Source organism: Pristis pectinata, chromosome 14 (genome assembly GCF_009764475.1).
Source record: "Pristis pectinata isolate sPriPec2 chromosome 14, sPriPec2.1.pri, whole genome shotgun sequence".
In the NCBI taxonomy this organism is placed as follows: domain Eukaryota; kingdom Metazoa; phylum Chordata; class Chondrichthyes; order Rhinopristiformes; family Pristidae; genus Pristis; species Pristis pectinata.
Genome location: NC_067418.1, coordinates 20,142,863 through 20,168,224, shown reverse-complemented (window position 1 = coordinate 20,168,224; position 25,362 = coordinate 20,142,863). Strand labels below are relative to the sequence as shown.

The following is a 25,362-nucleotide window of genomic DNA, read 5'->3' as shown; positions in this document are numbered from 1 at the left end:
TCCCCCCTCCCCCCCACGCCTGCCTATCACTATCTTTTACCTGCATCTACCTATCACCACCGTGTGCCCACCCTAACTCCCCTCTTTTGTCCACCTATCACTGCTCTGCTTTTCCCTTCTATATATTGGGCTTCCCCTTCTCCTATCTTCAATTCTGAAGAAGGATCCTGACCCGAAACCTTGACCACCTGCTTTTCTTCACAGATGCTGCCTGGCTTGCTTGAGTTCCTCCAACATCATCATGTTTTTCATCTAGACGCCAGCATCTGCAGTCCTTTGTTTTGCTCATCTCTCATCTATATCTATGTGTTATCCATACAGCAGCACGTGAAAACAATATCAGTTTCTACATGTATGTTAATTGTACCTCACCATCGTCTCTCAACTATTCCATTATTCCCAAGTAGTCAAATTGTTTTTCTGACATCCAGAAGAATGAAGAGTAATTTTCTCCAAGTAAATATTGAGACCACAGAAGCCATAGTCTTTGGTTCCACCGCAAACTCTGTTCCCCAGCTACTGTCTCTGTGCCTGTGCCTGTACCTGGTAATTGCCTGAAATTGAACCACACTTTTTGCAACCTTGTATTGATCCTGACATGATTTTCAGGGCATGTATTGGTGCCATCAGGAACACTTTTTTTTTTGCCTTTGTTATACCACTTGAATCCATGATGCCTCAACTACAGCTCATCTGGTGCTGAGAAGCTTGTTAATTTCTTTGTTACTCTGGACTTGACTACTCTAATTCACTCATGGCTGGTTTTGCTTGTATCACACTCTTTAAATTCAGCCATTTGCGGCATGTGTCCTACCATGTAGTTTATCTTTCATCCCTGTGTTTGCTGACTTGCCTTGAATCCTGAATAAGCAAGGCCTCACTTTTTTTCAAAAACAAATCCTCATCCTTTTTGTTTCAGAAACATCTCTCCTCTAAATTGTGCACCCTCCCGCCCCTGCCACCCAGCCATACAACCCTCCAAAGACATCTGTGCTCCTCTAATTCTGGATGCTTGATTGTTCCCTGGTTTGATTGTTCCCTGGTTTAATTGCTCCACTATTGTTAATTAAGCCTCAGCTTTCAAGGCCCCAATGTCTAGAATTCTCTCCCTGAATCTTTCCACCTCAGTCTATTTCTTCCTTTAAAATGATGCTTAAATCCTATCAGTTTTGCCAAAGCTTTGGTCATTTGCCATTATTTATCTGGTCTGGTGTTAAAGTTTATTTGAAAATTCTGCTATAGGGTAACTTAAAAACATGCCCTCAATGCTCATTGCTGTTTTTTTTTGTTTTAGTATAATTGTGCGCCAAAATTTGTAATTTTTGAGATTTGACCCATAGAAGTAATGTTTTAATTGCACTTAATTTTTAAACTGACTTCAACAAACAAATAGACTACATAGATTGAAATGTTTGTTAAACATTACTAATGGTGGATGTTTGGCAATGTACAACTAAAACAAAAATTGCCTGTTCAAAATGTGAATACTGCTAGATGGGATATTAAACTGATGTAATTCATTTAAAATAAAATAATATATTTTGAAATTAGACATTTAAAATTCAGTTTATGGATCTCATTAACCGTTTATGGTTTGTGCCCATGAAAAGCATTTAGTAGCATTGTCATGGTCAGGCTTCGTTTTTTAATTCATACACAGTGACCAAAACTTAATGGTGATCATTTTATTTGCATACAGGTTTAGTTTCTTTTTCAGTGATTTGTGAATTAATTCCTCTTCACTTTGCATCACTCATAGTATGCATAAATCCCTAATCAGGACACAGGTTAGATTCTCATTCCAATAGCTTTCCCATCTTATTTGGTCCTGATTCCAATTGACATGAGTTGATTCTCCAACAAACTTTCCTTTATTTTTTTCACTTTTGAAAAGCTCTCACTTGGCACCTTTTCCAGAAAACTTATCTGAATTTGAGTTATCAGTGGAGGAACTTAATTGGACCATTCAGTTATTACATTAATTTCGAATTTTGGAACATTGCATTAGCTCAATATTTTTGTTTTTAAATAAACAGTAAAAGAATATGTATTTCTTCTTTTAGTTTGGTGACGATAGTTCTACCTCTAACATGATGCCTGTTGAGATGAGATTTGCAACAAACGTGACGTGGAGCAGCCTCAAGCATCAGTATCCATCACCACCAGCAAGTCGATCTGTGCTGAACGTATGGGGAAAGGATCTCTCAAATTATAGTGTGAGTGGAGGTGGGGGAAGCATGGCACTGTTGAAATGGTCATGTTTTACCTTTCTCCTTATGTCAGGTACTTTTATCCATGGCATACTTCTTTTGAAGGAACAATATGCTTAACCAAAAATGTATTTCTGTACTATATTTTTATTTCAATATTTTACTAATTTGTAATCCATTTTAAATTTTGTTTTGCATCAATTCAAGTAAACACCTTTTACTTTTTATTCTTTCCCACTGAAATCTGAACTACTTTTTCTAATCTGATGCAGATGTTACTGTTTATTGTCAAAGCCACAGATAAAGTTACCTTTTATACATTTAAAAAAAAATGAAGACCTGAAAGGAATACATGTAGAAATTGTTTTGGCTCCAAGCTCATGAGGCTTGGCATACAATGGCAGTGAGTCTACTTTCCTTTTGATATATAGTATTCTGCTTTGGTATAATCAACACAAATGACTCATCATGGTCTTTTTTATGAACTTCAAGGAAGGGAACTGCTTTCAAGCACACTGCTGTACAGAATAAAAGGGCATTTTCAGTATTTCTGATTTGTTTGTTGTGCAGCAGATTTCGTTTTAATATTTTTCTTATTGCATTCACAGAAGAAAAAGGCAGTTAAAAAGAGGGTCTTCCCCAGCTTACACTGGGATACCTTAATGCAGCCTATTACAGAATAGTCAAGCTTATGTTAGGAAGTTGTGTGTACACTCTTGTTTCTCCCCCACCTCTCCCCATTTCAGAGAACATTTCCTCTTGTAGGCTTTCACTTTGTACAGAAATGATAGAACCTAGAGTTCAGATATTTTTCTTCGATATAGACATTCAATAGAAAAAAAATTTGATTTCAATAGAAGTAGATGAAATTACAAAGCAAACGCCACATTAAATAATGCAGTATTTGTGCGTTGTTTATGCTGGCAGGATGTGTTATGGCCTAAAAGACTGGATTGTATGCGCACTTATCCTACTCTTCCCACTGCAGCTGATCTACCAACGTACTTTCTACCTCCGGAATACAAAGGTTTTAGGTAAGTATTTGGATGCTGTTGCTAAAGAGCAGCAACTCAGGAACCATACAGTGATAATACAAAGCAGATTTGTTTTCTAGATGGCTTAATCTTATGTCAGTAAATGTTTCTGAATATGTTATAAAACTGGGGTTTGTGTTACATAAATAATGTCATATTTGAGTAGTTGTCAATTAATTAATCTCTAAAATATCTTTTATGCCATTTCTTGAGAAAATTTTCATGGGTCCAAAATAACTCTCTGATATCCTCCAGGTGCCCCAGATAGTGCTGACTGTTAGCCACCTTGTGTCATGTGGAACAATATTTAAATAGTTTGGCGATATAGCTTATACAGACTGATAATTTGTTGCATGTTAATATTATATCATTAATATCTTGCATTGCTTGAAAGGAATTTGACACTTTAAGTTTCTGCTGAATTTAACCTGTTCTATTAAGCTTACTAGCCAGTAAAATGTCGAGATTAATTTTATTTTTTTCCAGTGTCCGATCACTTTTGATAACTTCAGAAGACCAGGAGAGGGATGTGACTGATCATCTTCCAGACTGTTCTTCAATGACAGATATCCACAGTAACGAAAAACTCTATCAGATGGTGAAAGAATTGGAAAACAGGTCAGATTTGAAATCTGGAGTACCAGACTACTATGCCAAGCAGGTAATATTCTTAACTAAACACCACATTGTGGATGAAAGTCTGAAATAAAAACAAAAAATGTTCTAAACTACCACCACTTGAGAAAAATTATCAGTGCTGAGACATGAGGTTAAAATAACCTGTTATGCAATCTTCAATGAAAAAAAATGAATTGATTTCCCCATTGAGTCACTTTTGTGCAAGCTAAGGTAGCCTGGTTGGGTGTTGGACAAAAACCTAATGGTTGCAAGTTCAAATCTCATTGAACAATGTGAAGCTAAAGTCAATGAGTTTGAATTTGTGGGATGGTACTGCACCACTGAGTGTGAACTAGGAATAGAAAAATTTGGTCAAGACACCTAAGGATTTTATTATGACTTATTTAAGGGTTTAAGTGTTCTCTTCTGTTTGTGTTTCATACCATGGACATCTATAGATAACATATTCTCTTCTTGCTGATGTTTCTTGCACATGTTGTGGTTCCAGACAGGCAATACAGCCCAATTTTATATCATTTCTCTTCACCTTAAAAATTGTTTTCTAGTAAATAAATCACCTCAACCAAATGCCAGAGGTATGTTAAAGAACCATACCATTCCTGTTAGTATAGCACAGCGACTTGAAACTGATTAAGAGATATGGTAAAAGTTTTATAAATGGTATGTGTAATTATCAGTTGAAACAAGTTCAAAAATTTGTGCTGAATACATCAAGTTAAATAAAAACATTCAAGAAATTTTGCAGTTGACTGACTTAATGATAAGAACTTGTAGTGATGAAGAAAATACTTAACAGCTGTAACATTTTTCTTATTTCTAGTTTATTAATTTGTTATCAAATGGTACACCTTTGTCACATTTCATCTGTCAAATATTTTAATTTTTATATTTGTCATAGATATTCAAATTGATTGAGATGTTCCACTATACTGAGTGACAATGCCACAGTTTAATTTTGCTTATGTTCGACTGTGAAACATTCAATATGCAAATGGTGTACAATGTATTATATAGGATGCTTTTTTCCACCTTATGATTGTAACTGCAATTTGCTTTTATTTGAATAGGCTCTTTTCTCTCATTTAAATATTATTGAGGATCAAATCGGAAAAGTGATTTCGCAGGCTATTGAAAAGGTGAGCTAATAATTGTTACGTGGGATTAGAGATGGGTAAAAGTCCATGCATTCTTCAGTATTTTCTTCTTTTTGACTTATGTCCTTGGTAGAAATATGTAGAACATGATCGTTTGTTCACCATACAAATTTATTAGAAAGTCAAACAAAATTTTACATTGTTTTGTTTTATTCCACATAGATGTCGTTCTTCAGTCAAAATTCACGTTTCATTTTAGATGCAGTAAAAAGGGAGCATAAACAAAATACTAAAGGTGGTTTGCAGCGTATGTTCAAGAAACCTAAAAAACTTACATGGGAGACAAACCAATTACAGTGTAATAGTCATTTATTATACTGCCCAGTGTTATTCTAATGTGTGCAAATTTAATGAGAAGCCTAAAAAAAATTGTTACTGCTCAAAAATAAATTTGCATACAAATTAACAATGGCCAGTTAACCTATCATCCCACATGTCCTTGGGATGTGGGAGGAAACTGGAGTACCAACAGGAATTCCTAGTAGTCGTAGGGAGAGCATGCAAACTCCACACAGACAGCATCCAAGGTCAGGACTGAACCTCGATCACTGGAGCTACGAGGCAGCAGTTCTATCAGCTGCTACACTGTGTCTTCCAGTATAAACGTAGATACATGTGAATAGTTATTATTCAATTTTCATTTAGATGCTGCCAATGATTCTGCTTCCATTATCCTTTTAATTTCAGTTAAGAGCTGGCCTCTGTCTCTTGTGTCAATCATCTTGGATCTGTGTTCTCAGATTGGTTTCTGATCTTCATGCCGCTGGAAACTACCTTTGCATACTCTCGCAAAACCTTCCAGAACTGATCGTTCTCTATATGAGGCCTAAACTGTGATTTAGAAAGGCTTGGCATGCGTTCCTTTCTTTCTTAAGTGTTTTGGGGGTCCCATATATTTTGATCATAAGTTGTATCAACCCATCAAAAATTTACACATGTACATCCATCTTCCCTGTTCCCACATCCCCTTAAGAATTGCATCCTGTTAGTTTGTATTGCTTCACTTCATTCTTTCAATTAAAATAGATGTGAATAGCTATTTCTAAACTACTGTTCACTAGCCACCTTGACGATTAGCCACTGAAAGTAGATTTAAGTTAATTGGTTTATTTTGCAGTCATGGGATAATTGTAAGAGAGCTGTGCCTTGCAAAGAGTGGGCAAATTTTATTTTAATAGTGTTGTTAATACCAGGCTTCACTGTACACTCATACACCTACAAGATAGAACATAGTACTTTCATTATACTCATCTATAATAAATATGTTAGATTATAATATAGATGTGACTAGATAGAAATATTTAAATTCTTGTAATTGTTAACTGTGACTTAATGAACATTATTTCTTCATTGATGTGAGCATTGATTTTGATGGCCAAATGTACTGCTGTTTTACTTGAAAATCAGAAGATTTTTTTTTATTTCTAGCAAATTGCTCCAATGTGGTTACTGTTGAATGAAGCAGGTCTTTATTGGAGAGCAGTTGGGAACACCACCTCTGCCCTTGCCTGTTTGAAGAGAGCCCTGAATGTGGTTCCTGAAGATTACATGGACATTCCACTGGTCAACTTGGCTAACCTACTAATTCATATTCAGCTGCATCAGGATGCTGCTGCTTTTTTGCAAAAAGCACTTACTATTAACAGTACAGAGGTAAATTAGACATGAAATCAATTATTTGTGCTGTATTCAACCAATAAATAGTCAATAGTTAATCTTAAAGTACATAATCTAAATGATATATTTTTTTACAATGACTGTTAGCTTTGCACAATACATATGAAGTAACGTCACAGTAAACATTTTAGGAAGCTGCTTCATACTTCAAAATAGCAATAAGTGTCCACTGGTTGACCTGTTAAACTTGTGGATAATGGAATAAGTCTTGATTTGCTCCTGAAACATCTGGTACAGAGGATGTAAAGCAGTAGCCCAAATCTTGCTGGAGTAGTTGTTTCACAATGTACACCTTTAGACTCTTCTGCATTCTTCAGGGTATATTTATTTTTCAGCCTGACTTGTTGGTTCAACAGGCCGATTATGGACTAATGAGATCAAAGAGAATTGGAAAAAGAGACAGCCATTAAGTGCAACCCCTCAGACAAAGAGATTCTAGGACCAAGAAAGAAACAAGAACAATGGAGAGTGGAAATAGCGACAGAAGCTGGGAGGTGATAGGTGGAGGTGACAAAGAGCTGACGATGATAGAGTCTGATAGGAGAGGAAGGAGTTGCTTGGAATCAAGTGAGGGAGGTAGGGAGGGCAAATGGGAACAGTGGGGGAGGGGAACCTGTGGGAGGAGTGTGTGGGTGATGGGCAGACGGAGCGGGTGGAGGAGGGGAAAGAAATGGTGATGCGGGTTGGGGTGACCCTGGCAGTGGAGGAGCCTGAGAACAGACATGTCTGTGAGAATGGGGAGGAAAATTAAAATGGTAGTAACCGGGAGCTCTAGATGGCCATGGCAGATGGAGCGCAGGTGCTGGGCAAAGCGGTCACAAAACCATTGCCTAATCCAAATTATTGTTCCCTTTTCTAAATTGCAACATTGGTGAAAATCAATTAACTCAACACAAACTAAAGATCAAAATCAAGTCTTTAATGTGCGTGAGTTTGTGTTACACCAGTGACTTTAATTTACAAATCAAATCATGTGATCAAAACAAAGTGATAGTGAATTTACACATGCCTGTGCACATGGATCATACAAGAATTAATTCATCATTTTCTCCTCTGCTAAGTACCAAGTAGTACAACTGTGAAAGGACAGAAAAACTGTTTCAGTTGGGGTTTATATTCTACTTTAATGTAATCAAAGTATGAATCATTTTTTGTCCATCTGTTTAAAAACATGTTTCTCATATTTTACATTTTCTAGTTTGAACTGTGAAAATTGGTGTGTATGTTGACCTAGTTTACTTTGGAGGCAAAAGGGGTGGGGAGGGTCTTTTACAACAGTGAGATTTGTACATTGAGACTTGTACACCAATTTGCCTAATAAATTCAGGCTTAATAGAAGGTTTATTTTTAATGTTCAGATTTTACTAGAATCAACAAAGTTGTAAAACATTGCGGTATATTATTTATTCAAAGAATAAGATTCCAAAACTTGATTTTTTTAAATTATATCTATAATATTGTTGACCCAAATTTCTTGGGGGAAATATCAATTTATTTTAAATTAAACAAAAGCGCATTTCTAAAATTGAAGTCTCTGAAAGTTTGGGGTGAGTTTTTTTGGGTGATTGCACGCTTGGTGTAGGCAATTGTAGCAATATATACCCCAGCTGTCGAATGTTTAGTTCAGCTTTTGAGATTGTAATTACTAGCAGAATGTACATTTTTTCTATAAAATTGTGGCAGCATGAAATTACTGCAAATATTTTTTTCTCACCCCTTCACTCCTGCCACACACACACTTCTTCACCTCCAGCCACTAACCTTCTTAAGCTTGGGAAATGCCTACCTTGCCCTGAAGAATGTTAGTGCCGCTCTTCAAGCTTTCAGAACAGCATTGGACAGAACAACTAGATGCCCTGATTGTGATAACAATCTGAAGTTAATCCGCTGTCTACAGTTCTATCCTTTTCTATACAACCTTACATCTTCGAAGTGTGCAGGTAAGCAGATATGAACCTTGAAGGAAGGTAAGAGAATCTGGAAAATCATTCCAACTTTTAAGTGAATTTTATTTTAGAAGAAAATATACAAGATATGCACATGCTCAGACTTCATAAGCTGCCCTAATGAAACCTTGCTAATAAGATCTGCCCATATAGAAGAAGAAAATTTTAATATTGTGTCACATTGCATGAAGACTTAATTTTCATTAAAAGTTAAAGTGATTTCAAATTTATTCACACTATTTGAGGATGTGGTTTCTCAATACTGTAATAGAAAGTATTAATTCTGCATTAGATTTTAAATACAGTTATTTCTCACGAATGTACTATAGGATGAATTCTTAAAATGTGATTGGATGTATGGGAAAAATACTCTGATTAGTTATTATATTTGTGACTTTATCTGGTATGAATGTGCAATGTGAGAGTCAAGAGTGATTACAATGATATAAAATTGCATTATGATGGCTGTTATTTTCAAATTGACAATACGAAGTCACTATCACTTTGAAAGCAAGTATCTGAAAGAGTTTCATTTGACTATACATGCACTCAATGGCTCAAACCTTCTGAGACCTTTTGGCAATTAATTGGCATACGCTTCATATTACAGCTGTGTCTCATCATACTTTTTCATGTAATCCTGCAGAAAGAGAACACATGTCAGTCATTAATATAAAAGGATAGAATGAAAGAGTTTGCATTTGTAGTGCATTTATATTGACCAGTGCACTTGCAATTTGGTTCCCAGCCTTGCAATGGAGAATATCGTGAAATTAGGCTCGGAGTTATCAGCTGTCTCATGTCCTGACACATCCAATCATAAAAACTGTTCCTTGTGCCTCTCTTAATTTTGCATTGAGTAAATGAGTCAGGAGGTTAGAATTTCCATCTTTGTTTGATAGTGTACTAATTTAACTGATCATAGCTCACCTGCTCATGATTACAGAGATTCTTGAGAAAAGTGAGGGAGTGGAATATTGATGCATAATGGTGGGGAACCTCTTCGCATCACCAGATTTATTTAAAATCAGCTGCTCCGTGTACCATTGAAATAGCAGCAAAATTAAACCTCTGTCAACTTAATACCTGTTGATAAAACAGCACCATAGATAACACACTTTCTCAATACATTGTAAACATGTTGGCCTAGATTATGCTCTGGAATGGGACTTGAAAGAAAGAGCTGTGTTACAGAGAAAATCAAGCCCAGACACTACATTAAAAATACTATATAACTACATTAATGATATATAAAGGTAAGTTTTATATATCCTAGGCTTTGAACCAGTTACCTGATCAAGATTACTGTCCCTTCACTTTGCGTTATTATGAAGTGTCTACATTTGGATTGCATGATTTTGTTTTATTTATGCTTAATGCATGTTGACCTATAAAAATGTTATTTTTATTAAATTTTACATAAGTAGAATTTTAGTCAAAATACTTATGTGCTATAGCAGTTTTACTAATGTGTTTTTCTGTAGTTCTTCCAGTATCACCATGTCATGTCAGTAGGACTTTCAATTTTAAAAATTGGAGCCAAAGTATGCACCAGTGCCTGCCATGGAAATTGGGCTTTTTATTTGTAATTCTGAGTTAAAATTAGTAGCTAACTCATTGAAAAATAGCAAGGTGGATTTGACACAATTATCAAGTTACAGTATTTCAGAAGTCTCTAGGTTTAAGCAATCTGTGTTTGTATATCTTATATTGAAGAATATTGTGGTTTTGTTCTACCTTGTAAAAAGGCACTTTGTGATGATAACAAAAATTAAAATTCAGCCACTGTTTCTAGTCAGTCTACATCACAACTGCAGTACTATTACCCAGTGTGCTTAATCTGCTATAAGAACAGTTACTGGAAATACCCAGCACACCTGGCAGCATCTGTGGAGAGAGAAACTGAAGTTGCACTTGTTTACTCACATCTTCAGTTCTGTTGAACAATCTTTTGACCTGAATCAGTAACTTTGTTTCTTTCTCCCCAGATGGTACCTGACAGCTATTTAAATTACTTTGTTTTATTTTAGATTTCCATCATTTATACTTTTTAAATTTCTGTTACAGCTTTATTTGCTGCTTATTTTAATTCTCATTTCTCTTTTATAACTTGTCACCCTCCAGAGTTGACTATGTCACCCTGTTCCAATATCTCTTCACTATCATCTTGCTCGGTGGGTCTGCATTTGCCTGATTCCAGTTTTGTCTGAGCAAACTTGTTCAGAGAATCACTGCAGTGCCATCTCCACCTGAACCCTTGTTAGCTCCACTCAAGTCTTAATCCTTGGCCCTCTCCTACTATTCACCTGCAAGCTGCCACTGGTTTCACATGTGCACTCTTGACACCTGTTTCTACTTCACCATCTCTCTACGCCTCTCATTTGTCTAAATTGTCAACTTCAAATACTGATTGAGAAGAAATTTCATCCTGCTAAGTATTGGAAAGGTTAAAGCTATTGTCTTTGTTCCCTGTCACAAATTATTTCCTGACAATCAATTCCATCACTTGTCCTGGCAACTGACTAAATCAGGACCAGATTGTTTGTATTTGACCCCGAATTGAGCTTCAACCAAATATCCATGTCTGAACTGAGACCACCTCTTCCCAATCCTAATATTACCTCTATCTATTTGCCTCTGTTCATGGCCTTGAATATATGCAAAAATTCATCTTCCACAGCTCTCTGGGACAGAATTCCAAAGATTCCCAACTCTTGTAATCTCCATCTGAAATGGGTGATCCTTTTTCCTGAAACTATGTCATTAGTTCTAGATTCTCCAATGAGGGCAACATCTTAGTATCTACTCCTCGGATCTTGCGTTTCAGTAAGGTCACCTCTCATGCTTCTAAATTCAAGTGACTATTGGTCCAATCTGCTTAGTTTTTCTTGATATAGCAACCCATTAATCCCAGGAATCAATCTGGTGAACTGCTGTGAACTGTTTTCAGTGCACTTATAAGCCTCTAAAACTGTACTCTAAGTGTGATCCAACCAACCCTTTGTAAACAATATACTGCAATTTTTTTTCCTCCTGCAAAAATGGATAATCTCTCACTTTCCTGCATCATGCCATATTTCTGCCTACTCACTTACTGAGCTGTATCCCCTTTGCATACTCTTTACAACCACCTCTCAACTTGCATTCTAACCTACCTGAGAAAATTTGGCAACAATACTTTCATGGTGATACTGGAAGTCCTACTGAAAAACACATCGGTAAAACTAGTTACAGCTTGTCAACCTAAAAATGGTCCATTATTCCAATTCTGTTTTCTATGAAAATCATGAGTTCTTATCATGTGCACTAATCTGAAAATACAGCATCAGTTTTCAGATGTACACTGGCAACACCCAGCTTTTGCATTTGTTTGCTTCTAAATCCATATATTCTTAGAACTGTTCTGATCTGTTGTAATCTGATGCCCCTTCCTAGCCAGCTTCTCTCATTGTATTCTCTGCAAACTAGAAGTCAGAACTTTGATGTTTTTTGTATAAATCACATTTCTTCATCACAGTCTTGCTAAATTTCATTGGCTCTCAGGCCTCTTTTTAAATTTCTCTTCCTTCAATTTTTTTTTCCTGTATCTGTAATTTCCTCCAGACATACAACCCTTTGAGATGGTTGCGCTCATCCAATTTTGGCCTCTTGATCATCCCAAGCTTTGTTGCTTCAGCTTGTAAAGTCACAAAACTCTATGGTGTATTAGTTGCACCTTGGGATCTTTCCTCTTCTGCCGTTTTAATCGACTGGAGCTTGTTGGAAAATGTTGGAGGGAAACATCCATTTTCTCCACTACCAGCACTCTGTGGCTGCAACATGTCCTTCAGCAGAATGCATTGCATTTACTCAGCAAGGCTACCTGACAGCACCCCTCCAAATCCGCAGCCACTATCACCAAGGGCTACGGGTAAATGGGGACACCGCCGCTTTTGAGATCTCCAAGTCACACACCATCCTGATATGGCAATGTATCATCATACATTCTAAGTCACTGAATCTAAACCCAGGAATGCCACAGTCAACAGACTGTGAGAGTACCTTCAGAAGAACTGAAGTATTTCAGAAAGGTGGCTTGCCACCACTACGCTGAGGACAGTTAGGGTGGGCAGTTCCACAAGGGACACAGTAGATCTCAGTTTAAGTGCTGCAAAGTTTGGAATTCACTTAGAAAGCAGATGTTGCAAACTTACTGGTTTGCTCATGTTTTCAATTGTTTAAATGTGTTCTTAAGGCTTTTGGATATTCTTTATTGTTAATATTTTTAGTCTGTTTTAATTACTGTAAATTCTTTTTGCATGTTTCTGAATGTCATGGATGTAGAAACATATTCATATTCTTTAACTATTTAGTCCCAGGGCATGGGTTTGCTAGCTGTCAGTCTTTTATGAGTGGAGTATTGCATTGTATAATGCCCTATAGATGGCCTCTGGCATCAGTGGATAAAGCAAAGTTCATTGGAACGTGACGAAGAGTATCTGGCTTGAAATGTTAACTCTTTTCATAGATGCTGCTGACCTGAGTGTTTCCAGCACATTGGTTTTATTTCAGATATCCAGCATGTGCAGTTTTTGATTTTCATTTAAGTCCATACTTGCTCTGTTCAGCCAAAGCAAGCACAGGCATTGTGTAATGCTTGCCACTGAGAGCAAATTCTGGCATATATTTTTGTAAATGAAAAAAAGCATTTGCACATCAGCACTGATTTATGAATTATTAATGTTGTCAGATACCAAAAGTGGTTTGTAGGTGAAAGCAGTCTTTAGATTATTTTGCTTTTTAGGATCAATATAATGTATTTTTCAGAGAACTCATTGCGTAATGCTGTAGGTGGGCCGGGAGTTCAGATGCAGTAATAGTATCAAAGGTTCAAATAATTTAATCAAATGTAATAGCTGTTCTGTGTATTTTTATACAGGTTATTGCAATCTGAACTTGATGCTTTTAATTCCTTGTACTTGTTTTTCTTGCACTGAAATTCAGTTTGATTTTAATTAAAACTTCATCACAAATGCAACGTAAAGGTGTGAAGCTGTAACACAGGATTAAATCCTTGCTTAGTGGCTAAACCAGCATATAATAGAGATAAACAATCCCCCAACTAACAAATGAGATCAAAGTTCTCCAGTCCTGCCACATCTATTTCATCAATGGCGATGGAGATTCCTATCCTCATGTCCTGTACACATTCTTCTGTGAACTTAAAAGTTGTTTAGGCCCCCTTCCTCCCTGAATTTTCTTCCACCTACAATGTGTGTATTTAAAAACTGAAACTTAGATTCAAAGGATTGCAATTTCCTGAATTGTCTGTGCTACTTCATTGATGGTAGACCGGAGTGATTTCGAATAGCTGGAGTTGTGATTGGAGGCGATCATTAATATGTGAATGCAATCAAGCCTTGGGATCCCTAAGCTGAGGGAAACGTCAGAAGATAAGCAGTCAGTAGCAAAAAGTCAATAAAGTTGGTTAAATGCATTATACCAGTCACATCGTGCAGTTCATTTGTTAAGTTAAATGGGTTGGGACTGTATGAAGTAATGGTAGAGCAAATTGCTATTTTGAGCTTTATTATTGTTAAGTTATTGAAGGAAGATAATAAAGGATGGTACTTGTAATACTACTTCTGCTGGAACCAGGACTTGCTCTCAGATCCGCTGAGTCCAAACTGTCATCCTGGATGAACATAAAATTTATTCAAAAAAGGATAATGAGCACAATATCTGTCAAAAAGAAATTGTTTGATGCCTTTATTAAAGACATTCTAACAGGACACTGAGAAAATCCAGGGTAACATGGCAAGCTGGCATGGTTTTGTGTAAGTGCAATCATGTTTGATGAATATATTGGAGTCCAATGAAGGGGTAACATGTGCTATGGATAGATAAGAATCAGTGGATATGCTATTCTTAGATTTCCAGAAGGCATTTAATAAGGTACCACATCACAGGTTATTGCCGAAAATAAAAGCTAATGGTTTGGGAAGTAACAAAGTGGCATGGATAGAAAATTGGCTGACCATCAAGAAACCAAGAATAGGCATAAATAGGTCATCTCACAGTTGGCAAGGTAATACAAGCGGTCGTAAAGATTGGTGGATGTCCTCAATGTCCTACAATTTATCTAGCTGACTTAGATGAATTTGTTGGTGACACAAAAATATGTAGGAAAGTAAGTTGTCAAAGTGAACATAAGAAAGCTACAAGGAATATTGATAGGCTTAATTTAGACAAAGATGTAATAAATCAAGTACAATGTGGGAAATCGTGAATTGTTTTCCATTTTGGTGGGAAAAATAATTAAAAGACATCTATATAGTAGTAGCTTGCAGAGATGTGGGTGTTCTAGTGCATAATTTACAAAAGGTATGTAACAGAATATTATTGTTTACTGTGAGGGGAATTGAATACAAAAGTCAGGGACCACTGGAGAATTGTGAATGGTATTGATCTTCTTATTTAAGAAAGGATGTAAATGTGTTAGAAGCCCATTCATTAGCAAAAGTTTACCACAATAATACCTGGAATGGGCAGGTTATCTCATGAGGAAACATTGAACCAGCTAGAACATGATGTAGTTTAGAAGAGTGCAAAGGGACTTGATTTAGACATTAGATTCTGAGGGAACTTGACAAGGTGGATGTAGAAAGAATGTTTCCTCTTGAGAGAGAGTACAGAACTAGGGGTCCTGATTAAAAAATAAATTGTCACCTATTTAAGACAAAGATGAGGCACAATTATATCTCTCAGAAGTCATGACACGTTGGAACATTTTCTCAAAGGACAGTGGAAGCAGAGTCTTTGAATATTTTTGAGACAGATTTTTGATGACCAAGGAGTAAAGGGGTGAAAGATTACAAGGTGTAGGTGGAAATAAAGTTAGAATCAGATCAATCATGATCTTATTGAATGACTGAGTAGGCCAATTGGCCTACTGTTTCTCTTCATTTGTATATTCATTGGCTTAAAAAAAAGATTACCTGAAGGGAATTGTTAAACTTCTGTTGTATTTTGCTTCCAAACCTTTTTTCATGTGTTATAGATTTTTCCAAATATCTAAATTTCAGATATGCAGTGTGCTTGGTTTAAATTTCAAGTATAATTGTTATTGGTAAGACTTTGAATAAATTGAGGAACATTTTATATTCCAGTCTACCTTATGAAGGACCAGGGAGACCACTTCCTTAATACCTATGTCAGCACATATAACACATAGCAACACAATCTTGTGATGCGGTTTAGTGTGCAACATCATGAACATTTTTTTTGTTTATACTTCAAATAGTACTTTCACTTGAAATTTGTGAATAACAAGTAGCATTATCCAAAGGGTGCTGAGTAGGAACTGTGCTAATATACTTCTGCTAAAGGAAAAGAAGTTGAAGTTGGCAGTAATACTTCTTAAGGAAATAATTATTGGTTTTCATGTTGGAGCACTCTACATGTTTCTTTGCTCCTCATTCTAAATAAGATGATCTTAAATGAATCAGTATCTTGTAAAATTAAGCAATCTAAGGTCAAAGTTATTTTGGCACTTGAACATTAAATGGCTCTCATACTATTTAACCTCATTTTATTCCCAAGATTAATGGCCCAAGGAGTTAGACTTTCAGGAAGAGAAGGGCAGATCTGTATAAGGATTACTTTGGTGACTGTTATTACAGTTATATAATTTAGAAAAAAACTAATAAAAGTCCTCAGTTTGAGTATATTCTTAGAAATTCCTCATCTGTATTTATCCTGGAAGATGTAAATCTAAACGCCTGTAATTACATCTATCACCTGGTTCTGTAGCACCTGTTTTTGTGTCTTCCAGCTATATAATGGGAAAGGAATGCACAAGCCTCCATTCAGTTTTAAGTCTCTGCTTCTCAAAGTCCTGTTAAATTCTGAAAGTTAACTAAAATTATTTCAGAATTTATTAATTATATAAATGGGTCAACTTATTTCATCTTCAGAACTTATTTCACCTGATGACTGTTGCTGGTCATGACACATGGACTGAAAGATAAGTGGAGGGGCAGGTAGTGTTGAGGAAGCAGGGAGTCTGCAGGACTTGGACAAGTTGGGAGAATGGACAAAGAAGTGGCAGATGGAATACAGCGTAGGGAAGTGTATGGTCATGTACTTCTGTGGAAGGAATAAGGGCATAGACTATTTTCTAAACGGGGAGTGAATTCAGAAATCGGAGATGCAAAGGGACTTGGGAGTCCTAGTGCAGGATTCCCTAAATGTTAACTTGCAGGTTGAGTCGATAGTAAGGAAGGCAAATGCAATGATAGCATTCATTTCAAGAGGACTAAAATATTGAAGCAAAGATGTAATGCTGAGGCTTTATAAGCATTGGTCAGACCACATTTGGAGTATCGTGAGCAGTTTTGGGCCCCATATCTAAGGAAGGATGTGCTGGCATTGTGGAGAAGGTCCAGAGGAGGTTAACAAGAATGATCCTGGGAATTAAAGGGTTGATGTATGAGGAACATTTGATGGCTCTAGGCCTGTACTTGCTGGAGTTTAGGAGGAGGAAGGGGAGTCCCATTGAAACCTACTGAATATTGAAAGGCCTGGATAGAGTGGACGTGGAGAGGATTTTTCCAGTGGTGGGAGAGTCTAGGACCAGAGGGCACAGCCTCAGAATAGGACTCCCCTTTAGAACAGCGATGAGGAGGATTTTCTTTAGCCAGAGGGTGGTGAACCTGTGGAATTTATTGCCACAGACGGCTGTGGAGGCCAAGTCATTGGGTATATTTAAAGTGGGGGTTGACAGCTGCTCGATTAGTAAGGGCATCAGAGGTTACAGGGAGAATGCAGGAGAATGGGGTTGAGAGGGAAAGATAAATCAGCAATGATCAAATGGCAGAGCAGACTTGATGGGCCAAATGGCCTAATTCTGCTCCCATGTCTTATGATCTAATATACTCTGAATGACTTAAATGTCCATCAGAAGAGTGGCCCAGTAACATTGGTATTGACCATAGCTGGTCAAGTCCTGAAGCGCAGAGCTGCTAAATCATCCTTGCGATGATAGTAAACTCAACCTTTCTGAAGTAGATGGTACAAGTAGAGTCATATCTGTCCTCTACAGTATTGGTAGAAGTGATAACTGCATGGTCCCTGTGGAGATGAAGTCCCAGCTTTCACTGAGAAAACCTTCCATTGTGCTGTGTGTCACTGCTACTGCATAAAATTCAACAAATTTGGGACTGATCTGACACCTTAAAACTGCTGCTGTGGGATATTAGCAGAAGTGTGGTTTCTGACTGCATTCTAATCTCATGCCCAGGCATATCCCCTACTCATTCATTGCTGTCAAGCCAAAGAACTCATGCTGATTCAATGATAAGGGATAATTGTATGCAAGGGACACTACTACACATACTTTAAAATGAGAAAACCTCTTAATGCAACAAACACTACAGGCCTTGGCACTATCCCAGCTGTAGTGCTGAAGCTCTTTATACCAAACTAACCTGATTACTTGCCAAGTTGTTTCAGTAGAGCCACAACTGCCATCTTACCGGCAGTTTGGAAAATTACAGAGGTGGACCTGTCTACAAAGACAAATACAATTAATGCCCAGCAAGGTACTCTCAATTATCAGCAAAGGTTTTGTCAATAGTGCTATTAAGTGATAGTTAGCGCTCAATATCCCAATATATGATGCGCAGTTTGGATCCACCAGGACCAATTGGCATCAAGCTTCATATCTGTCTTGTCCAAACAGACAAAACAGTCAAGTTCTAAGAGGTGAAGTGAGAGTGACTGTCCTTCAAAACTGCATTTAACCAAATGTCACAAAGATGATTTAGAAGATTGTGGTCAGTAGGAATCTGAGAGGAGAGAAAAATTCAGTACTAGTTGGAATAGTACATTGCTGGAAGCCAATCAGCCCAGTCCCAGGACGTTGTAAGAGTCCTTTGTGGCATCCTTGGCCTAACTAACTTCATCTGTTTCGTCAAGTCATAAATATTCATTATAAATAGTCTTGATGCAGGACCTCGACCCAAAACATCAACCATCCCGTTGGCTCTACAGATGCTGCCTGAGCCCACTGAGTTCCTCCACCAGTTTGTTTTCTGCTCCAGATTATAGCATCTGAAGTCTCTTATGTCTCCAGAAATATTCATTGATCATTGCAGCGTTCAATATCAGTCACCAGACCTTGGATAATGAAGCAGTTAATGCCCACATTCACCAACATCTGAACAGAATGCAGGCTTTAGCTAATAAGTGGAAGTTAAATTAATGGCGTACAAGTGCCATTCAATGATCATCTCTAATAAGTGACATTTAATAATCTTCCCGTGATATTCAGTGGCTTAACTATTGCCAAATTTTCAACAACTTCCATGTATTACCATTGGCCAGCAACTGAACTGGGCCAGCCACGTAAATACTATGGCTACAAGAGCAAGTCAGGACCTTATTGCCTATGACAAATGCACCTCCTCCACCAACCCCCCCCCCCCCAATGTTCTCAAAGCCTTCATACAATTTAAAAGATACAAGTCAGGTATGTTCTGGAAAGCTCTCCACTTGTCTGGGTGAATGAAGCTTCAAGAAAGGTTAAGTTGTGAACCATCCAGTACCAAACACGTCACTTGTTGGCACATCATCCACTACCTTAAACGTTTACTCCGTCTACTACTTTCTCTCCTAAGTTGCACACCATTCAGACTTTTAATTGTTGGATCAGAGTACTTGCCTATCAGCACTAGAGAAGTATTTTCATCATGGCTGACTCACCAACATTTTAATTAAGACAACTAACAATAGCTCATAAATTCTAGCCTGCTGGAAACATCTATATCTGATGTATTTTTTAACAAAATCACCCTGGATAACATGTATGCTTGTGTATGTTTACATAAGTTTGCCATTTTGTATCTGTCAGGTTCATTTTAACTTGGATTTGAAGAAGTAGATTTGGAGCATATTCAGGAATGTCTATTGGTTTGCCAGAACTCTCAGGCAGGGTGTATATGAAATTGTCTGATATTCATTGTTTTCAAATCTAAGTAGAAATAGCTGAACCGAGAAACATTTATGTGCACTACTGAATGCAATTAAAAACAGGTAGGTACCATGTTAATTGTGAAATGCAGTTTTCCTTGGGTTTTCTATGCATCTGATATGCTCACAAATGGAGGCAATTACACATCAGAGACTTCCTTTGTTTTAACTGCAAGATGGTAGGGCCCCGGTAATTAGCTTCAGGTTGATCTACCTTAGCTTGTAAACTTTCTCCTTAACAATGACTACCACAGATTCCCTAATTATAGCCCTGAACATTGAGGTTCTAATTTTCTGCTACTGCCTCTCTATATAAGAAATAGGAGCAAGAGTTTATTTTTTTCAGTATGTGGACATCACTGGCAGTACCAGCATTCATCACTTGTTCCTAATTCACCTTTAAACAAGTAATATGCTAGGCCCATTTTATTTAAGAGTCAACCACAGAGCTAAGGGCCTGGAGTCACATATAGGCCAGACCAGGTACAGATAGCAGATATCCAGCCCCGAATGGCATTAAGGAACCAGATGGATTTTTTTTTAACAACAGTCTGGTAGTTTCAGTCCCAGACTAGATGATTGTGAGCCATTTATCCAGATTGTTTTCCATTAGTAACCAATCCTTTATCCATGCTTCTGTGTTCATCCCCAATGTCATGACCTTGTACGGTAACCTTTTACATGATACCTTGTTGACTGCTTTCAGGAAATGTAAATACTCTATGTCTAATAGTTTCTTTTTATCCACCCTGCTTGTTACATCCTCTAAGAACACCAATAATTTGTCAAACAGTGCTTGATTGTATTATGATTTTCTAAGTGTCCAGTTATTTTATTATAATGGATTCCAGCATTTTCCTAATGACAGATATTGAGCTGACTCGCTTTGTCTTGTCTCCTTTCTTAAGTGGGCCTTACATTTTTGGTTTTGCAATCCACTAGGGCCTTTCCAGAATCTAGGGAATTTTGGCAGATTACAACCAATATATGCAATATCTCTCCAGCCACTTCTTTTAAGAACCTAGACTGCAGCCATTGAGTCCAGAGGAGTTAAGAGCTTCATAGCCCAGATTGCATGCCTGTAATGATATTGTTTCCCTTTTGCTCCAAGATTTTGTAAAATTATTTGAATACTTTTTAGTGACTTCCATTGTGCAGACAGATACAAAATATTTACTTGAAGTCTATGGGTTTCTGTTTTGAAAATTAGTAATTCCTTTGTATCATTCCCCAAGAACACTTAGCTGCTCTCCTCTTTATATACTTGAAGAAGATCTTACTGATTTTTATACTTCTTACTAGCTTACTCTCATTTTTCTTCCTCTTTTTTTTTTCAGCATTCTTAACTGATGTCAAGAATATAACTAGTCTTTTAACTATCAATAATTTTCACAACAATGTATGCCTTTTCTTTCAATTGGACACTATTCTTAACTTCCTTAGTCACAGATGGATCACTTTTCTTGCAGAGTCTTTTTCTCTGAGGACTATACCTTTGTAGGGAACTGTGAAGTATCTCCTTAAACATCTGTCATTGCTTGTCCACCACCATACTTAATCTGTTTTCCCAGTACAGTTTAGCCAATTTTGCATTCACGTGCCTTTATTAACTTTGACATGCTGGCTGTCAAACAGTCTATGAAATTCTACCATGCATGATCACTCTTAACTAGAGGATCCTTGACAACAAGACCCTTAATTAGTCCTGTCTCAGACCTTCAGCCTGGGAGGGAAAGCCATTCATCTGTGGATGTCCTTCCAAGTAGTGAAGGATTTCTACATTCTGTTGCTATCTGATTCACTCGAAAATGAAAGTAAAAATAGGTATGCAAAAACTTACAAGTTATATGAAATTTAGTTTTTGTAATCAATTATTTCATAATTAAGCAATGCTTTTATGATTTCAGTATAATTAATAAACAGAGAAAACTTTTCATTCTATGACTTGTATTTGGCAGAAAAGCTCAGGTTTTCACACACAAAGCAAATACTGAAATGACCATTACAACTTGTATTTAAATACAGGCAGCAAAATGAGGCTAAAATTTACATTTTGAGTAAAACTGTGACTGATTTGTTTCAAAATTAATTGTGTTGAAGTACTTTTAGTCTTTTGTATAAGTAATGTTGCATAAGTTTTCCAAATCAAGTGTGATATAAAATATGCATCTTATTTTTTTTGTTCGTATTCCTAGAAAGTCATTGTTACGGCAGTCAGAAGAATGTATTAACTCATGAGCAGCAGAAGTATTATGCTGATCCAGAAGGAATAATCAAGTCCTCAGAGGAAAGAGTCATCAAGGAACCATCCCAACCACCTGGAGTCACAACTGTGGATTCTTCACCATCTGATGTTAAAAGTGAATCCCTTTACTAGTATATCGTTTTTCTGATGGATGATTTTAACTTGAACAGACTTTTGCTTGTGCAGGCTTACTAAACCCAAAAATCATATTTGTGTATTAATTAAAATTTTGAAATGCACTATGATGTCATTTAGCTGAAAACAATGATTTTAAAATGTCATTCAGATCAGGAGTGTACTTAATGAAAGCAACAAAATAATGGGAGCATTCCTCAAATCAGTAGAAAACATTGCAGTTAAAGGTACAGAAATTATTTAAAGGCGCTAAACAATTTTTGATTTAACACACGTTCACATCATGAACCCACCATCAGTTAGATTCAATAAGAGTCACAAGCCATGTAGATTAGCACCTACAAAACTGACATAAAAATATAACAAATAGAAGCAACAGTAGACCACTTGAACCCTCGTGCCTGGTCTTTCATTCAATACCATGTCTGGTCTTTTACCTCAGTACCAGTTTCATGCACTAATCCCATCTCCCTTTATTTTAATATCCAAAAATCAATCCATTTCTGCCTTGAATAGACCTGGCATGTAAGCCTTCATAACCCTATTGGGTGGCAAATAACAAAGCTATATCATTTTCTTGGTGTCAAAGTTTCTTCTCATCTTTGTCCTGAATGGCCACCCTGTTATTTTGAGACTGAGTCTTGATTCTGGACATCCCAGTCAGAAAATCATCATTTCTGCATCTAACCCGTAACTTTAACCCTAAAGAATTTTACATGTTTCAATTAGATCCCCTGTTATTCTTCTAATTCCTAAAGAGTTTAAGCCTGTCTGCTTTATCTTTCCTCTTAAGACAAACCGCCCAATCTCAGGAATCAACCTGATAAACCTTGGATGGGTTCCCTCACAAGAATATCTTGTTTATATAGGGAGACCAGACCTGCACACTGTTCTAAGGGGAGTCTCAACAAAGCCCTATATCATTCCTGTAAAACATCTTTACTCTTGCAGTCATATCCTCTTCTAATAAAGGTTGTCCGCCTTAGAAATTAAGCACAGATTGGTCATTCATTCTACAGATGTGACTCTGAACTTGCAGTTGCCTGTCACTTTAATTTCCAAGCCGCACAACCCTGATCTCGCTGTCTTTGGCAGCCTAAACTGTTCCATTGAAACCCAATGTAAGCTCAAGCAGCAGTATGTCATCTTCCAATTACGCAAGTTGCAACCCTCAATAGTTTCAAAGAACCACCTTTTTCTGGCCAGTACTAAGGTAAGGTCATCAACTTTTAACTCAGTTACCTTCTGACCTGATTATTTCCAGACTTCTTTATTTCTGATTTCCAGCAACTGTGTTCTGAATCTTGCAGTTCCAGCATTGTTAGTTTTCTCCTCTTTATGTTCGTTCATCTCCCTCAATGTGCATTTAATATGATCATTGATGATCTGATCGTTACCTCAATCCTGTATTACTGTCTACTAAAGGTAACCTTTCACACCCTTGCTTATCAAGAATCTGTTTACCTTTTCCTTAAAAATATTCAAAGACATTACTTCTACTGGGCTCTGTGGAAGGGAGCTCCAGAGACCCTCTGAGAGAAAAAAAATACCTGTGTCTTAAGTGGGCAGCTTCTTATTTTAAAAATGTGACCTTGAGTTCTAGATGCTCCTGCATGAGAAAACATCTTCCTCACATCCATTCTGTCAAAACACTACAGGATCTTGTATGTTTCTGTCAAGTCCCCTCTGACTCTTCTGTCTATCAACTAATCCTCAATCCATGCCTGTATATTACCCTGAATCCCTTCTGCTTTTATTCAATAACCTTATTATTGAAAATCTGTTTAAAAAATCCACATGTACCAGAACACATGAAAATTAGAGCAAGAGTTGGCCACTAGGCCTGGATATACCCACTTATCTGTTCTGTTAGTTATTTTTAAAAAAAAAACCTCTGATTTGTCAAATATGATTTCCTTTTCATATATCCACATTGACTCTACAAAATCCTGTTGTCATTTTCTCATTGCCTTGTTAATACTTTCTTAATAACAATTTATATCATTTTCCTCTGACTGGTGACAGGCTGGCTGGCCTGGAATTTCTCCTCTTCTTTCTCTCTCTGAAATAGTGGGGTTGCGTTGCTGCCTTCTAATATGTGAGTGCTGTTCTGTTGTGGCATTTGAGGATGACAACCAGTATATCCACTATATTTATCTATCTATCTATCTATCTATATATATATATATATATATATATATACACACACACACACATATATAAATATCTTTATAAGCCCTTGATGCAGTCATTGAATCTTATTGGCTTTCAGCCCCATTAATCTCCTAATGCTTTATCAATGTTAGTTTCTCTCTGTTCCTTATTCTTTTAAGACCTGTTGTTCTGCACTATTTCTGGAGGATTTCTGCATCTTGCTGTGAAAATGGGCATATCACATTTTTCTTTTCACTTTCTCTGCATTTCCTTATATCCCAGTATAATTTTTCCTATATCAATCTGTAAGGGACCCACATGAGCTAAACTTTTCCTTCTTACATCTCTTATGTTTGTTGCTGGATTATTCTCATATTCTACCTATTTCCTTATTGATGTTTTCGTCCTCTGCTAATTTCTGAAATTTTCCGAATCCATAAGCTTTATTGCACTTTGTTGGCCTATTTGATCTAATACTATTATTAGATAGCCATGGCTGAACCACTTGTCTATTTGGCTGTCCCCAGGAAATGAAAAGGTTCTGTTTTTACATACAAGGTTCTGCTTGTCCTTGGGTCAATTTTGTCTGTAAGTTGGAAAAGACACAAAAATTACTTGATTAGGTAACCCTGCATCAACAGTATTCTAATGAATGACATCAAAAGCGCATAAGACTGATAAGAAAGAACAATTACTAAAAGTGGGGAGATAGAGAGGAAACTAGTCCTACCATTCGTAGGAACGAATGTATGTATGTACATCGGACTTTTGAACTTAATAAAATGGGAGCTCATTCATATGTACAGGTGTCCATAAGTTGAGCATTTGTAACCCAAGTTTGGCCTGTGCTCTAAAGGGAAATATATTTGTTGCAGACTATGTGCTGATCTTTTAATGTTAAGCTTTTTATTGCCATGCCTTTTAATGTAGTTTTCAAGTTCATGTCTCGTTCCTTCATAGTTTGCCTTTTTTAGTGTTAAGACTCAGACTTCAGATTGATCAAAATCACTTTAAATCATTGCATAAATTCTATCATATAATGTTCCCTGAAGTCCCCTTAACTACCAGATTATTAATTAACCCTTCCCCATAGCACAATACTAGATCTGACAGCATGCTAGCTTCTAATAAGAAGCAAAGAATGAATTCAGTTTCCCA

General features: G+C 36.9%; 1 protein-coding gene across 2 annotated transcripts in view; it reads left to right on the top strand.

Annotated features, from left to right (window-relative positions):
- The window catches only part of ttc17 (tetratricopeptide repeat domain 17), an 85,462-nt gene that overhangs the window by 37,186 nt on the left and 22,914 nt on the right, over positions 1-25,362 (top strand). For both annotated transcript variants that reach the window (XM_052029440.1, XM_052029441.1), the window contains exons 11-17: positions 2,064-2,216; positions 3,138-3,244; positions 3,731-3,905; positions 4,951-5,019; positions 6,466-6,690; positions 8,468-8,654; positions 21,866-22,030. In XM_052029440.1, coding sequence (XP_051885400.1) covers positions 2,064-2,216; positions 3,138-3,244; positions 3,731-3,905; positions 4,951-5,019; positions 6,466-6,690; positions 8,468-8,654; positions 21,866-22,030 — 1,081 coding nt within the window. The remainder of the gene's footprint in view (positions 1-2,063; positions 2,217-3,137; positions 3,245-3,730; positions 3,906-4,950; positions 5,020-6,465; positions 6,691-8,467; positions 8,655-21,865; positions 22,031-25,362) is intronic.